This window comes from Equus caballus, chromosome 16, assembly GCF_041296265.1.
Source record: "Equus caballus isolate H_3958 breed thoroughbred chromosome 16, TB-T2T, whole genome shotgun sequence".
Classification (NCBI taxonomy): domain Eukaryota; kingdom Metazoa; phylum Chordata; class Mammalia; order Perissodactyla; family Equidae; genus Equus; species Equus caballus.
Genome location: NC_091699.1, coordinates 8584646 through 8600045, shown reverse-complemented (window position 1 = coordinate 8600045; position 15400 = coordinate 8584646). Strand labels below are relative to the sequence as shown.

The 15400-nt window shown below is 45.2% G+C and overlaps 1 protein-coding gene across 5 annotated transcripts in view; it reads right to left on the bottom strand.

The window, feature by feature from the left end:
* Window positions 1–3718: 3718 nt before the first annotated feature.
* Window positions 3719–15400, bottom strand: part of LOC138917981 (ATP-binding cassette sub-family D member 2-like) — a 59762-nt gene continuing 48080 nt past the window's right edge. For 2 of the 5 annotated variants that reach the window (XM_070237095.1, XM_070237093.1), the window contains 4 exons: window positions 10405–10508; window positions 9446–9537; window positions 7154–7267; window positions 3719–5468 (listed from right to left, as the gene is read on the bottom strand). Coding sequence is in view for 4 of the 5 variants with exons in the window: in XM_070237093.1 (XP_070093194.1) it covers window positions 10425–10508 (84 nt within the window). In the remaining variant the exon portion in view is untranslated. Of the gene's footprint in view, window positions 5469–7153; window positions 9538–10404; window positions 10509–15400 lie in introns of all 5 variants that reach the window. The other 3 variants (XM_070237092.1, XM_070237091.1, XM_070237094.1) reach the window with 3 other exon arrangements.

The window sequence follows — 15400 nt, the reverse complement described above, 5'->3', positions numbered from 1 at the left end:
AGATTTTATTTTTCCTTTTTTCTCCCCAAAGCCCCCAGGTACACAGTCGTGTATTTTTAGTTGTGGGTCCTTCTAGTTGTGGCATGTGGGATGCCGGCTCAGCATGGTCTGATGAGCGGTGCCATGTCTGTGCCCAGGATTCAAAGTGGCGAAACCCTGGGCCACCAAAGCAGAGTGTGCGAACTTAACCTCTCGGCCACGGGGCTGGCCCCATTCCTTTTGTAACTTAATAAGAATGTTTGCCTCCTTTATGTATTCAACTACATAAGTCTAACATTTTTTTACCAAATGATTAAGCAATTATCTGCAAATTATTCTCCCCACAAACGTGAAATGCCACTTTTATCCGATTCTAAACTTCCGTATCATTATCTTTGATCTAATTCTAGACTCTCCAGTCTGTTCCATTGATCTGTGTATTCCTACGTCACCGGTTTGCTGTTGTAGAATACACAGCAGTATCTATTCAAAGCTCCTTCCCCCTCATTTTCCCCTCAAAATTCTCCTGTTTCTGGCATAACATTCGCACAGATGACAATTAGGAACTTGTCATCCGGGTCCAGAAAGTCCTATTGGGATTAAGATTGGAGAGGATGAAGACTTTCCATCCAGGATTTGGATATCTATTTTTTATTTATTCAAGTTTTTGCACACCTGTCAGGAAAATTTTATAACCTCATTAAAGAACAAAGAAAAAACTATTCTTCTGAAGTTCAGGTCATTCAACTCTGACCGCCTATTCTTTGCATATCCCTTTCATCGGATGACATTCTAGACTTTGCCTGGTTATTTATTTAATTCTTGGCACACATTTTTCCTCTCCGTCCCAGCCCCGTCGTCATCTGGGCTGGTTTCACTGGCCATGCCATGCATCTCAGACCTGGGACTCCCTCATCTCCAGTAACCTGACCCTCCACTCCAGCTCAGCCATCCACTGACCAAAGCAGCCTCCAGCTGGTCATCACGCTCACACTCTTCCACTCTAAGTTACTAATTCAAGCACACAAACTTCCTAAGCTTCCAATTCACTGCCTCAAATATTTTTATTACTATGCTCTTTCACTTCTTAGGTACCACCAGTTCAGTGTTTCCTGGAGCCCTCAGGGCCCATTCAAGAGAAAGAAATCACACAACTTATTTGAACAGAAACAATTTAATACTAAAAAGTGTTAACTGGTATTGAGAAAGGAACAGGCAAAATTCTAACCTTAAGGGAGGGTGCAACTGCAGGAAGCAGCTAGTACCACTAGAAAGGGGAAAACAAAGGGAAGAAGTTGGGCGTGTTGAATCATGGAAGCTTGGAGGAGGGCCCATGGGCCCAGGGCCCAAATCTCAGAGGAGGGGCACTGCTGGCTGCTGCGGCTGCCTTGGAGAGGGTGCCATGAAGCTGCTTCTGAGAGGCTGGAAGAGCTGCAAACTGGACTCAACTGCAGCTTCCAGAAGGAAGCGTCACTGACAACATGGTGAAGCATTGCAAGGGGGATGGTCACAGCAACAATGGGAACACGGGAATGAGCAAGGCCCTTCTCCCACCTTCAGCCTTGCAATCATCCTCTAGTGTTCTCTGTCTCTCTCTCTCCCTCTCTCTCTCTCTCTATTGGGACAGTCTAATAAGAAACCGGCTGGCCATGCAGAAATGTCATTTTCAGATTACCAGTCCCAGCTCCAGGTGAGTTTGAAGCTGGGGCAAGAACTTAATAATGAACCAACTCTGACTTTCTTTCCATCCATCATCCCGGCCTGCCTTCACTTGCTTGTCTGTCCAGCCTGGATTAACCGTCCAGCACTTCAGTTTACTCTCTGGCTGGTATCATAAACTCATTAGCTTCCAGAGAGCAGACTGGTATCACCGATCACCAGCCCAACACTGCCCGACATCTTACCACATTTCTCCAGGCAGCTCGTTTCCCTGCACTCTGCAGACTGCTTTAAATCTCTGCTCTTCTCAAACTTCCACCTCCCCTTTTTTCTTTTGCTAGCTTCTGCCTCAAAGATAGAAACTTCTTCTCAACTCTCTGCTAACAAGCCAATAACTGCACCCACCCCCACCCATCCTGTCTCCTCTCTCAGAAAGGTGGTGCTCTTCTGTGTGAGGCCATCACCTGCTCCTCTTTACTGCATCCCATTTGCTTCTTTCTGGGAATTTGAAGATTCACCTTTCCCCACTTGATTCTGTATCTTTGCTCTCTCCCTGTTTACCAGGTCCTTGCCTTTGGTGTTTCATAAATTTTAACTTTAGTCACTAATTTTTGAACAAATTACACTCAGCAAAATGGTAAAGCCACTTTAGAAAATAATTCGGGAGTTATTGTAAAAATAAACATACCATTATAATATAATTCAGCAACCCCACTCCTGGCTCTTTACCCCAGACAAAGGAGAACACGTACACACAGAAATCTGCGTGTGAATGTTGATTGCAGCTCTCTCTTCACAATCGTCAAAAACTGGAAATGATACAAGTGCCCTTTGGTGAATGCATAAAGAAACTGGTACGTCCATACAGGGGGGATACTGCTCAGCAATAAAAAGGAATGAATCGTTGAGACACACAACAATGTGGAGTAATCTGAAATGCATTTTGCCAAGGAAAAGAAGACAGACTCGGAAAGGGATTTACTGTGTGATTCCATTTACACGACATTTTGGAAAAGGTGACATTATAAGGACAGAAAAAAGATCAGCAATTGCTATCAGGAATTCTTTTGAAATTAGGTAGATAAGCCTTTTCCACTAAAAAAATGCTCACAAAAGGCTCTTTCGGATCTTACCCTCCCCTGCACGCTACTGCCACTGTGACTCTGACTTTCATAGCAAATTTTATCCAAACAGTTTGTCTACACCCATCTTTTCCACTCCCTCTCTTTCCATTCACTCCTCAAGCAACCTCACTCTTGCTCCAGCATTGTCAAACTCACTGAGCATTTCTCTGTACTCGTCTCTCTCATCCTTGCTCAGTAGCAGCCCCAAACAGTTGACTCTCCCCTCTTCACTCAGTTTAGGGAAGAGGCTTCCTGCCTAGACGGGGCAAAGTCAGACTCTACCCTTGAGTCGGCTCTGTCACTGCCCCAGCGTCTGCCACAGTTCATGCCACAGGCTAGGAATGAACCAGTGAACATTTCTGGAAAGGAGCTTTGGGACAAGTAACTAGAAAAGGTGGCACTATCCCAAGTTTTCAGAAAAATTCTGTTATCTCCACTGCCTTGCACTTTATGTTTCCTTGTAAAGACCTTCCTACCGTGTATCCTCAACCATGGAAGAACAAGACAAAAATGAATTGTAATTGCACAAAAACTCACAAGGGTCTCTTATATATTTATTTAAATTTTCCCCTCTAAATACATTTCCCAGAAGGATGGACTTCTTCTATTGAACCTTGAAGGAGACGCCTTTTCGTCCCTGGGACGGGTTCAGATTCTGGATTTGTTGCACGTTCTGTGTATCTTCTTTGAAACATTGGTGCTGAACCACCGAGCAGCAACATTACTCATTATCCTCAGGGTGTAAAGCAGTCGAAGAGTCATTAAGGACTCTCCATTTGGAAAGCAGCCACTGCCCAACAAAGGGCCTCTTCTTGCCTCAGCCAGGAGGAGAGGCACAGTCAGGGCCCTGGGGCCCTCTCTGACTCGAACCCGAGCATCACTGATGTCCTGGAGACTCCACTAAAGCAGGCGTACCCCTAATCTCACCCAGTGACAAAGCTGAAGCAGAAGTCTGCTGAAGTGCCAACAGTTTATTTTTATCTTTTCTTTAATAAGAACTTGGTAGGCTTTTCTTTGTTTTAGGACATGGGGCTACTATAGGGCAAGAAGGTGGAATTGGCTTAATCATGCAGCAGAGCCAATGGGATTTAAGGGACCTAAATATCCCCCCATCAGCCTATCTTCCATGCCTAAAATTCCACTGTGGAATATACATTAAGTACCTTATGACATTAAGGAGTTGTGACCTAAGAAAAACAATGAGAGGGAGGGAAAATTCATTGAACCTGACATACTAACTAGATCATACATGCAAAGTGCTCAGTACAGTGTCTGAAGGATAAAAAGGAGTCATAAATAGTAGCTGTTATTTCTATTACTAATAACTGCTGGACCGTTCACTAAGCCAATGTTTCTTGACCATCTACTTGGTGTTAGGATACCTTGCTAGATGTTGATAAATTGCCAGAATCTCTGTCTCAAAAGGCTCCTGTGATCAGGGCAAGAAACCCCTCAGATAAACAATTAGAATTCACCCTCACATGTGCTCTCTCTAATAGGACATTGAGTACCAGGTGGGAGTGCAGGAGGGAGCAGCCTGCGCTGCTTGTGCAGATGGGACACTGTGCAAGAGAGACGGGTCAGGAGGAACATTTAGGGCGCTGCCAGGTGAGAATGAGGGGAAGGGTGTACTGGGCTAAGACTGCATGCAAAAGGCAAGATGACATGAAAAAAAAGAAGGCAGGAAAACAGAGGAACAATAATGAGTTCAATGTGTTCAGAGCACAGATTTCATCAAGGGCTAGAGAAGAAAATGGGATTGGAAAAATATCCTAAAGGAGGAAGTGCTATGCCTGGTGAACGGACTTAACCCAGTAAGAAACATGGGTCCAAGTGCAGATTTTTAAGCAAGAACACAATAAAATCTACTGTTTGGAAAGACACATTCATTGATATCAAAGGACGGGGGTCAGCAAACTATGGCCTATGTGCCTAGTCCAGTCCTTTGTCATTTTATTTTCCAGCTCATGAGCTAAGGATGATTTTTGCATTTTCACACGGTCGAAAACCAATCAAAAGAATGTATTATGGCACAGGAAAATTAAATGCAATTTAAATTTCAGTGTCATCCATAAAGTTTTAGTGGAACACGGCCATGCTCATTTGTTTACACCTTGTCTATGGCCACTTTTGTGCTAAACAGCAGAGATCATTAAAAGTATTTACCATCTACCCTGCACAGAAGATGTCTGCCAGCCTCGGGTTAAAGGATATAGCTTAGAGCAGAGAGAGAAGAGAAGGCAGGGAAGCCAGCGTGAAGGGCAGAGGGAGAAGCTTCAGCCATGTTTCTCCAACCTGAGTCATGTACAAATCCCCCTCTGAAACTGCTCCAGGAGCTCTAGTGTCACTGGAATTACTTTTATTCAAACATAAATTAAATATTTACAAACAGACATCCTGGTAAAACTTCCTTATTCTTTTAGCTCTTACACAACTCTAAAACCAAAACAAACTTAAAAATCAAGTATAAACAAAACTACAAGACCAGTCCATTTCACGTTAACGTCCTTAATTTAAGGTGAGGGACGATGTCTTTCGGCTGCAACCAGATGTCTGCGTCGAGGTCCCAGGCCAGCCCCAGATTCATCTGAGTGTGAGTGCAGGTATCTGCTACCACGTCTGGGTGATGACAACGATCTCACAACCTTCTCTGGGTGCAAGCACTCCACATGCCTTCATTCACGTAGAATGGCGTTGGCAACATTTCTGTAAAGGGTCAGATAAACATTTTAGGCTTTGCAGGCCCCTGCTACAACCACTCAATTCGCCATCATAGCTCAAAAGCCCTCACAGACAGGCCATAAACGGGTGAGCACGGGTGTGCTCCAGTCAAACTTTACTGACAGAACAAGCAGTGACCAGAATTAGCTCAGAGGCTCTGGGTCAACCTTTGTTCCAGGGCAAAGTGGAAAACTGGTGGGATTTCTGTTCAGCTGTGGACACACCCTCGACAGGCCAGGAGACCGCTGTGGAAGGAGGAGTCACTGCCACAGCCACCCATCGGATGTATTCACAATGACAGGCTACACGCTGGACTGGGGCCACAAGCCTGGACAGCAGACAGAGTCACAGCACTATCACCTCTTCACTTCACATCTGTATTCAAACCAGCTCACAGCAAGAATGACTATCTTGCCACTTCCCTTGGCCCAGAATGGGGTTTCCACCCACCGGCCCTCAACCTCAGGAGGCTCAGAGATGCCTGCAGGTCCTCACCACTTGGTTCCTGCTGGGACATCCAGAAGGGCTGGGTAATTATGGACTTTGCACATTAGCCACCAGAGTCCAATGCATACTGACAGAGTCTGAGCGCCATGCCGTTATAGTGCTGAAACTCAAAACGCAGTAAGAAAGGAAACTTGGCAACAGTCTTTTTAATTTGGTACCTTTTTACCCACACTGCGAGGCATTTGGGATCAGAGTTCTGATTCTCTTTATGAAGCTCTTCTATATACAGAATCACAGCCTACCTTTAACTTGGAGCCTGACACTCTAGAGAATTTTATTATTATTATTACGCTTCAATTTTAGACAAAAAACACATTTTGAAAGAAAAAAGTGCCAAGAAATACTATAACTTGGATAAGAAACAGTTTCATTTATTAGAGTCTTTCTTGTAGGGAAGAAACCTTCCCCACACATGTCCCCTTACATGGCTACTCTTCTCTTCCCAAGACAGTCAATTCAGGGAAAAAAGAGGAATAAAATCTAACTCTGGGGGCCAGCCTAGTGGCATAGTGGTTAAGTTTGTGCACTCTCCTTCAGCAGCCTGGGGTTCACAGGTTCAGATCCCAGGAATGGACCTCCACATTGCTCACCAAGCCATACTGTGGCAGTGTCCCACATACAAAAAATGGAGGAAGACTGCCACAGATGTTAGCTCAGCGACAGTCTTCCTCAAGCAAAAAAGAGGAAGACTGGCAACAGATGTTAGCTCAGAGCTAGTCGTCCTCACAAAAAAAAAGAAAGAAAGAAAAGAAAAGGAAAAATCTGATTCTGGTGTGGGCGTATAAACTCGTCATCCTGGTGAACGGATGGATGGGTGGCTATTTACCAACCAGATGAGGAGGCTGAGTCCTCCAGTGAGGCTTCGGGTGTGTTCTCCTGGGTGTTCCTGGACAAACTGCACTCCATTGCTCACGACCATCCTTACACAGGCCAGGCTCTATGCCAGGCACTGGTTAATTAGAATGGAAGACAAGAGGGGCCTTGCCCTCAAGGAGATGGCACTGGAGTGGGCACCACCAGAGTCTTAGTTTTAGTTACATGCTTACTGTGTGCCAAGCACCATGCCAAGCGCTATACACACAATTTCTCTGGGAATACTAATGACACCCCCATTGAACAGACATGATCATCTTGTCTTTACAGATAAGAAAACTGAGACTCACAGAGGTTAAGTGACCTGATGAAGGACAGACAGCCAGTCAGCGGCAGAAGCAGGTTTCGACCCTGTGTGGCCTAATCTCGGAGCTTCTGTACTTCCTCCTGCAGAAGCTGGACACCTAAACAGACAATTCCACAACATCCATTATCCTACAGCAGGGAGAGCTGAAGCAGGGGCTCTGGGGGCAGGGGACTTGTGAGGGTGGTGGGCTATTTAGAGTACTCTAGAACAAACTGATTAGGACACATGACTCATGGTTGGGACCTGAGCAAAGCCCAGCTTCTGAACCCAGTGGAGCACTTTGCTAAACATCCCACTTTAGAGCACTCGGGACTGTCTTGGAGGGAAATAAAACCACCAACCAGGCTTTCCTTCCAGAGATCCCCGTGGCTAACTGCCTCACCTCTTTCAAATCTGCTTTCAAACATCATCTTCACAAGAAGCTACTCAACCACCTTATTTAAGCTGTACCCTGACCCCTCACCATCGCTCGGATCTCTTTCCCTGCCCTCCTATTTCTCTGTTGCACTGTTTTCACCTTCCAACCTATGGTACTATGTAACTCACTTATTCACTACGTTTACTGCTTATTCTTATTGTTTACTACTCGAATCCTTTCTTTAGAACATAATGTCAACGACAGGAGGAACTGGTGTCTGTTTTGTTCACCACCAGATCCCAAGTCCCTAGAAGAGTGCCGTGTATACAGCAGGTGCCAATAATATTTGTTAAATTAATAAACGAGTGAAGGAGTGTTGAAAAACAGACTGCGGATGTAAGACTGGGCTGAATGAGTTTGGCAGCCCTTCCCAGCCCTGGCGTTCGGCTCCCACATACAGGAAAAGCATCCTTCCATTTGGGATTCAGGGACACTGGAAGCAAGTTCTCACCCGTCTAGATACATGACTGAGGTCTCACCGGGATTGTGCTTTCGAATGTGGATGAGACCTTCATGTTCAGTAAACTCTCATCCTTGGTCTCCCGTGCTTGTCTTCATTCTAGTCTTGTGCTCTCGTGACATGGGCAGTTAAAGAAGAGAATTTAGGGGTTGCCCTTTGACTGAGTGGTTAAGTTCATGTGCTCTGCCTTGGCAGCCCAGGGCTTCACCGGTTCAGATCCTGGGTGCGAACATAGCCCTGCTCATCAAGCCATGCTGAGGTGGCGTCGCACATGCCACAACAAGGGCTCAAACTAAAACATACAACTACGTACTGGGGGGCTTTGGGGAGAAGAAGGAAATAAATAAGTAAAAGAAGAAGACGAGAATTTAGTGCACACAGCAAAATCCCCCACATCTCAATGGCAGGCAGAACAAACTCTGTGATTTGAGTATTTTTGTGAAAATTCATAGGAGTGTCTTTGTGTCTGAATTAATATAATCTTAAAATTTACAAGAATCCAGTTTCCTTTTTATAAGGTTTCTATAACACATGTGTCAAGTGTCTAGTTTTGAAAGGACCTCCTAATTATTTCACTTACAACTTCCTCTGGGTTAATTATGGGAGTCTAAGAGTTGGACGAGGGGACAAGAGTAATACAGTTCTTGACATGCCATCTGAATGCAGGCTGAATGCGGTCTGTAACAAAGCCTTCCGGTTTTCCTTTTACTTATTATGTTGTCTTGTCCCCTTATCAGGGTGAGGAACACTCCACTTCTTTACAGGTTCAAACTGAATTCCAAATTCTGTCTGGAGCACATTTGGGTTTCTACCAGGCCCACTTTCTATTTCAATCCGAGGGGTGGGAGAGATGGAGGGTACCAAAATTTATTCCTGTGTGCTCAAATGTGATCAAACCTCGAGCTCTCACTTGACAGTTAATGTCAAAGAACAACTTTAGCGTCGTCTCTTTCGGTATTCATTCCTTTTTAACGCACATCCCTCTGGTTTCCAAAGCCAGAAAAATCTGCGGTTCATTCTAGATTATTCCCCCTGCCCTAACCCCTTCCCTGGCTATCATTTTGTCCTCAAGTTCTGCCAGTTTACATCTAAATATTTCTTGAATCCGTCCATTTCTCTCCATCCTCACTATGGCTGCCTCGATTATGGCTGCCACACTGTTCTGCTGCTAAGGTCCAAAATCTTGAATGAGGCCTGTAAATAGGGTGACCAATTCATCCAGGTTTGCCTGGGACTGTCCCAGTGTTAAATCTGAAAGTCTTACACGCCAGGACCCTCCCCCTGGTCCTGGCCAAACTGACACTGTTGGCACCCTCCCTGTAAGTCTTGGCAACTCTCTGCTTCCTCTGTTCACTGCAGCCCCACTCACCTTCTTCCAGTGACTTGGACTTTCTTACCTCAAGACCTTCACACGGGCTGGTTCTCTCCCTGGATTGCTTCTGCAGTCACTCTTTGTCTGGTTAACTCATCCTCCTCTCCCAGATGCTGGCTGAAATGCCACATCTTCAGATAGCCTTTCACGACCCAGCACCCAATCCCAAGTTAATTTCTGACCTTGCTCCAGCCTCTCGCTGTATTCTTTACTTTGCCTTCACATATCACAATTAGTGGATTATATTTTGTCTGTGTAGTTACATGTTTAAAGAAGCACTTTCTTCGTTAAAATTCAGCTCCTCAAAGGCAGACAACGTGTCTGTCTATACAGCTGTTTGTCCCCAACACCTTGCCCAGGACCTGGGAAGTATCGAGCCCTCTATAAATACACTTTCAATACATTTACTTTGTACATGTTTTCCTTTTCCCCTGATTAAACTTACAAGACCTCTTTCTATCCTCCCTCCATCCCTTCTTGCCTTTCTGGTCTCTTGCTGTCTCTCCTTTCTTGCTCTTTCTTTCTTTTCAAGAAACAACTCTTGGAATTAAGTGTTAATGCTACTGTTTTTATGATTTCTTGAACCAATATTTTCTGCTTTTATCAGTATTATTTCCTTCATCTAATTTTCTTAGGTATATTCTTTATTTTACTTTTTGAGCTCTCAGGCCCATTTGCCAGCTTTCTCTTCCTCCCACCTGCTTTAGCTAGACTGAGCCTGCACTTTTCCTCAAGAGACAGAGCTGTGTCACTTCGTCACTCTTTTGTCACCCGTTGTTTTCTCTGTGGGATATGCCCTTCGTTTACTAATCTAACAAATATTTAATGGCTACCTCCCCACCTTGTCTACTGAACTAATAATTCTTTAAGATCCAGCTCAGCTGTTCCTTGACTGTAACCCTTTCCTGCCTCCACCCCCACTGAGTTCATCCGCTGCTCTGTGCCACACCCGTACCTGGAGTGGACATCCGTTATAGTACTTACATTGCGTTGTAACACTTTATTCATACTCCATCTTTCCCACTGAGCTCTGAGCTCCAGGATGACAGTGTCCGACCTCTGTGTCTATTTTGGAGGAGGCTGAGATTCTGGAGGAAAGGGACACACATAATTAGCATGGCTCTCTCTACAGCTTCATCCTCCTAAGAACTAAACAGACCTTCTAAAAAAAATACATAGAATAAGTCAACAGGAAAATAAGCAAGGAGATGAAGAGACAGAAAAAAATACTGAGTCAGGGACCATGTACATTTTCAACTTGATTAGATAATACCAAGGGAAATTTCTTTATTGGAGGAAAGAAGAAAAACAAGAGAGGGGCAAATACAAAAATGAATTTGATGTAGATAAGAGAGATTTTGAGAAAACTCACACTGATGGACTTGGTCCCCACAAAACATGATTTTGCCGAGTTTGGCAGTGGGGATGGAATACGGACCTTGATCAGAGTGGAACAGGTTTGGAGTACTTTAAGAATATGTTGTGGTCAACCAGTGAAGGATTGAGGACATCAGAACCATCAAAGGGCCAACTAGATAAAGAGCAAATAACTCTTGTGATTTTATTCGGTGCGGCCTCACATTCTAGATATTGAAGGGGGTCATGAGTGGCATGGCTGAGGATGGGAAGGCAGGGGTCATGGAAGTTCACAGAGGCAAGGGCATCAGGGATGCTCACGAGAACCAGCAAAGTGGCTAACCTTGGGGTGAAATAAGCAAGGCCAGAGAGGTGTGAGCACGGAGATCCTGAGCTAGACAGACAATAGGTTCCAGGGGAAAACAGAGCTGAAGAGGTGGAAGGAGAAGTCACTGTGATCAGTCGTGAGGATTTCAGAATTCACACTAGGTTTAGGGTAGGTCCACATCAGGGTTTCATCCTCTCGCTGGCCAATGACATGCTTTCATGCCATTTGATGGAAATGAAATACAAACTATGAGATAGTAAAAGAAGAAAACCGGCTAAAGAGTTTTTCAGTCCCTGCAGTGTCTATCAAATCCAATGCCAAGTACTATTCAGGTCTTATAACCTCCCTTGTTCCTGTGTTCTGGCTCCAGTCAGGACACCCCTGGGCCCAGAGCTCCTGAGGTTCATCTGGTGATGGGGCAGGTGTCAGAGCGACTGTCCTAGCTTTCACGGGAGCCTTTGTTCAGGGGCAGCAGGGAGAGAGGGGCCCCTCCTCTTTAATGGTGCTATCAGAACATAGGCTTCTTTGATCTTGTCTGGAATACTGATGGATAAAACTCTCTATGCATTTTATAGGAATATAAAACACAAACAAGAATGATTTTTAAACACATGAAGCTTTAAGCTACAGATTTGCAGACACATTTTCCCCTTCCTTATTGCCTATCTCTAGCCTTTCTGGGAGGAAACACACATCTTGGTGTTGCTTTCTTTAAAACAAGAGAAAGGAGTCAAAACAGTTAATCTCACATGCTTCCCATGATAGGGAAAAGGCAGCACACGCTGCTGTAGGGGAGACCTTGGGAGCAGAGCCAAAGTAGAGGATTTTCCCAATGGGTCCCCATAATGATGCTCTTGGAGGAGGAGAGACTCAGAGTCACCCAAAGGTCCAAGGCGAGGCCAGGCCCATGAAGGATTCAAGTGGATGGAAGTCATGGTCACATCCCATGAGGAGCCCAAGGAATCATAGCCAGAAGATAAGGGGTGGAGGTGGCCCTGAGGTTAATGACAGGAGAAGACATAAGAAGGATAAACGTACAGGGGCCTACGGTCAAGGTTGGAAACTTCAGCAACTAAGATGGTGGTGTCATAAACAGAAAAGAAAGATGCAGAGAGAAAAGCAAACCTGCACTGGAAATAAGGAATCGGCGGAACTAGTCTGCCTGAGACTATCAGGACACGGCTTCTTCAACTGCGGGTGCGAGAAGCTGGGAAAATCAGAGAGGGGATCACAACCCTGATCACCTTCAAATTCCAATTTAACAGAACCCAAGCTCCATCTTCTTCCTAAGACAGCACATCAGTGCCTCTGTATCCTTAATTGTGCATCTGGAAAATAGATTCTAAAGCAGCCATTGTGGTGGCTGACATGGAGGGCCTACAGTAATCATGTGACAGCTGTGAGAGCTTTGGTCTTGCAGACCCTCAAACACCTGCCATGTCTTTCCCCCACCTCTGCCCTTCTGTTGGGCAACATTCACAGTTGGAAAGATTTAAATCCCTTCATGTGAGTTACTGCACACATGCCAAGTAGATGCTCAGTGGTCACCTCGTTCACTCACCATCTGCCAACTTTGTAGGATGTGTGAGTTGAGTTCATGCCTCAAGAAAATGTCACAATTGTTAAATCTCAAGAGTCGCCTCCAGATAATCTAAATTTTAAGTATTAAATGTGTAAGTGACACAGGACTGGTGTTTAAAAACATTTGCATAGGAACTTAATTCGAAACCATCCTGTGGGGCTCAGGCCATTGAGTCAATGTCTCCAGAAGCTCTGGCTCTTCAAACATGAATTCCTCCTGTTTCATTAGTTTGTGCTATTGCTGTGGCTCCCAAGGGGTTACCTTTGGGACAAGAGACTTAACCATGGCATTGAGCTTTCAACTGTGTAGGAAATAAACTCAGAAACACCCATCCTTAACCAAATTTGTTTCACTTCAGGGAAAGAACAGATATGGGGTTCTTAAAAATTAACGAGCGGCATTGATATTGAATTTTAGATTAAATGATTTTACTAAAGCCTCTAAAAAATACCCCTTTTTAGCAGGTCAAAGAGCTCTGCTTCAGAAATGACAGCACAGCCTCCCGGTGAACTGCTTGTGTGCAGTGTCTCTTTTTCTTCTTCCCCTTCCACCTCCTAGAGAAGCTCTTCAGGAGCCTCAGACGGGGGGCTGCTGTGCGGCCAGTTCTAGGGGGACTATTCACATCCGAGTCCATTCACGTGAGTCTCCATCACTATTAGAGGTGCAGGGGTCAGAGAGAAAACTTGTCCTCGCTGTGTAAAAACACAGACAAACCTCTTAAAGAAAGCTTTCTCAGTGTCTTAGGTCAGGCTTCCCAGAAGCAGGGCCTGAGACAGTGATTCTGGTGAAAAGGATTTATTGGAGGAGGGCTCTCTGGAGGGGGTGCAGTGTGAGGGAAGCAGCAGACAGGAGAAGAAAACTAAGCAAAGGGGCTGTCTCAGCTGGAGACTAACTTCTCCCTCGTATCCCAGAAGGCTCTGGTCCACCTTGAGGCCAGGCTTCCGGCTTTTTGTGCCCCAGTCAATCATTGGCCACTGACTGTCCTCTGCGGCCAGGAGTAACCTACCAGGCAAGGCAGCTCCATTTGAGCAATGAATACTCACAGCAACTGAGGAAAGAGTGTGCCACCAGTGAAGGGGACCCGGGCAGGGCACCAGCAGCATCCACTAGACTTGGGGAAGGAAGGGAAGATCAGAAAAGCAGAGACGGCCTCTCCGAGCAAGCAGCATATAAGCTGAGTCCAGAAGGATAAGTAAGAGCCAGGGTAAGTAAGAGACTTGGAGGAAAAAAGCACGGAGAATGGTGAAGGGAACAGCACTCGCAATGGCCCTGGGGTAGAAAAGAGAATATGGACCTCCTTTCCTCTTCATCCAAGGTGCTCTGGCCTCTGATTCTGGGTTGGAGGGAAGTGTGTAGTGGTATTCCTGTAAGGGAAATGCAGGGCAGGCAAAGAGTTTTGTAATTTGGGCTTCTGCAAAGGACCCAACAGATTTGTGGAAGAAAACATTATGAGTAAGCACTGGGCCCTGAAGATTGCTGGTCTCACCTTTCACGTGCTCTCATCTCTGTACAAAAGTATATTTATCTGTTTTAGGGAGATAAGTGAAGATTTCTTGCCTGGAAACTTTACAAACGTCCAGGAAGGCCAAGCTCTTGGTCTGCAAGGGTGTAGCGTCTCCTGTTCTCAAAAGGGTAACATGGGCCATCCCTCCCAGGTATGACATCCTATGTGCCATCTAATGATTTGTGGCACCCAAAACTCAATGAAGATAGAACATAGACAGACAGATAGATGGAAGACCAGGGTGTTCAAATACAGTTTTCTGGCATATGAATTCTGAGACATCAAAACCTCCCTAGGAAAGGAAACTCCTGAAGTGTCTAATGAAGTGGAAGGCACTGGGAAGAACCGACCCTGTGTCCCCTCAGTGTCCCAGCAGGGGGTGTTTGGATGAGCGTATTCAACTCACCAGGAACCGAGCAAGGCAAGTGGCTGCAAAGGGGCAACTGGTAGGTGAGAAGGGCCTCCATTTTGTTTGCAGATAAAAGCTTCCCAGGACATATTTCTTGGATAGTGAATAAAGAGCCCATTGAGGGCTGGCCTCTCACCAGCCACTGTAAAGACAAGCTGAGAAGAGAAGAAACAGAGAAAAAGATAGGATAACAAAGGGGGATAGATCGATTTATGGGCTTAGAGCTCCAAATTTAAACATGAGATATGAGAATTTCAACTAAAGATGGTGATTTGGAGACTAACATATACGAAGGTCCTTAAAAATGCCCCCAAAAACCATCTTGTATTTTAAAAAGAATGAATCCGTGGTAATGCTAGTAAACTGGAATGGCAGTCAGCTGGAGGACATCTTGAAGAAATCCGAGAAGACAGAAAGCAGATAGATCTGACTGATGAAAACAGATCACAGAAAGATGTAGACCAAAACGCTGGAGAAAAGAGGGACCCTTCCCACAGGGGTCCTTTGAGAGCTCCAAGCTCCTAGTCCACAAACATCAAGGACAGAGATGAGACAGGGCACAAGCATGAAGGTAACTGAAATTAATCACAGGCCAAGTCCTCCCCCAAGGTCTGTTTCCTGACTTCACATCTTTCCCCTCTCTCTCTCCTTTGCTCACCAACTCCAGCTTCATTGACCTTCTTTATGTCCTTTTAACACGTGAAGTATCTCCCCAGCTCACTGCCTGTTCACTTGCTGTTTCCTGTCTGGAACAGTCTACCTCCAGACTTTCACATGGTTGGCTTTTCCCTGTCATTCAGG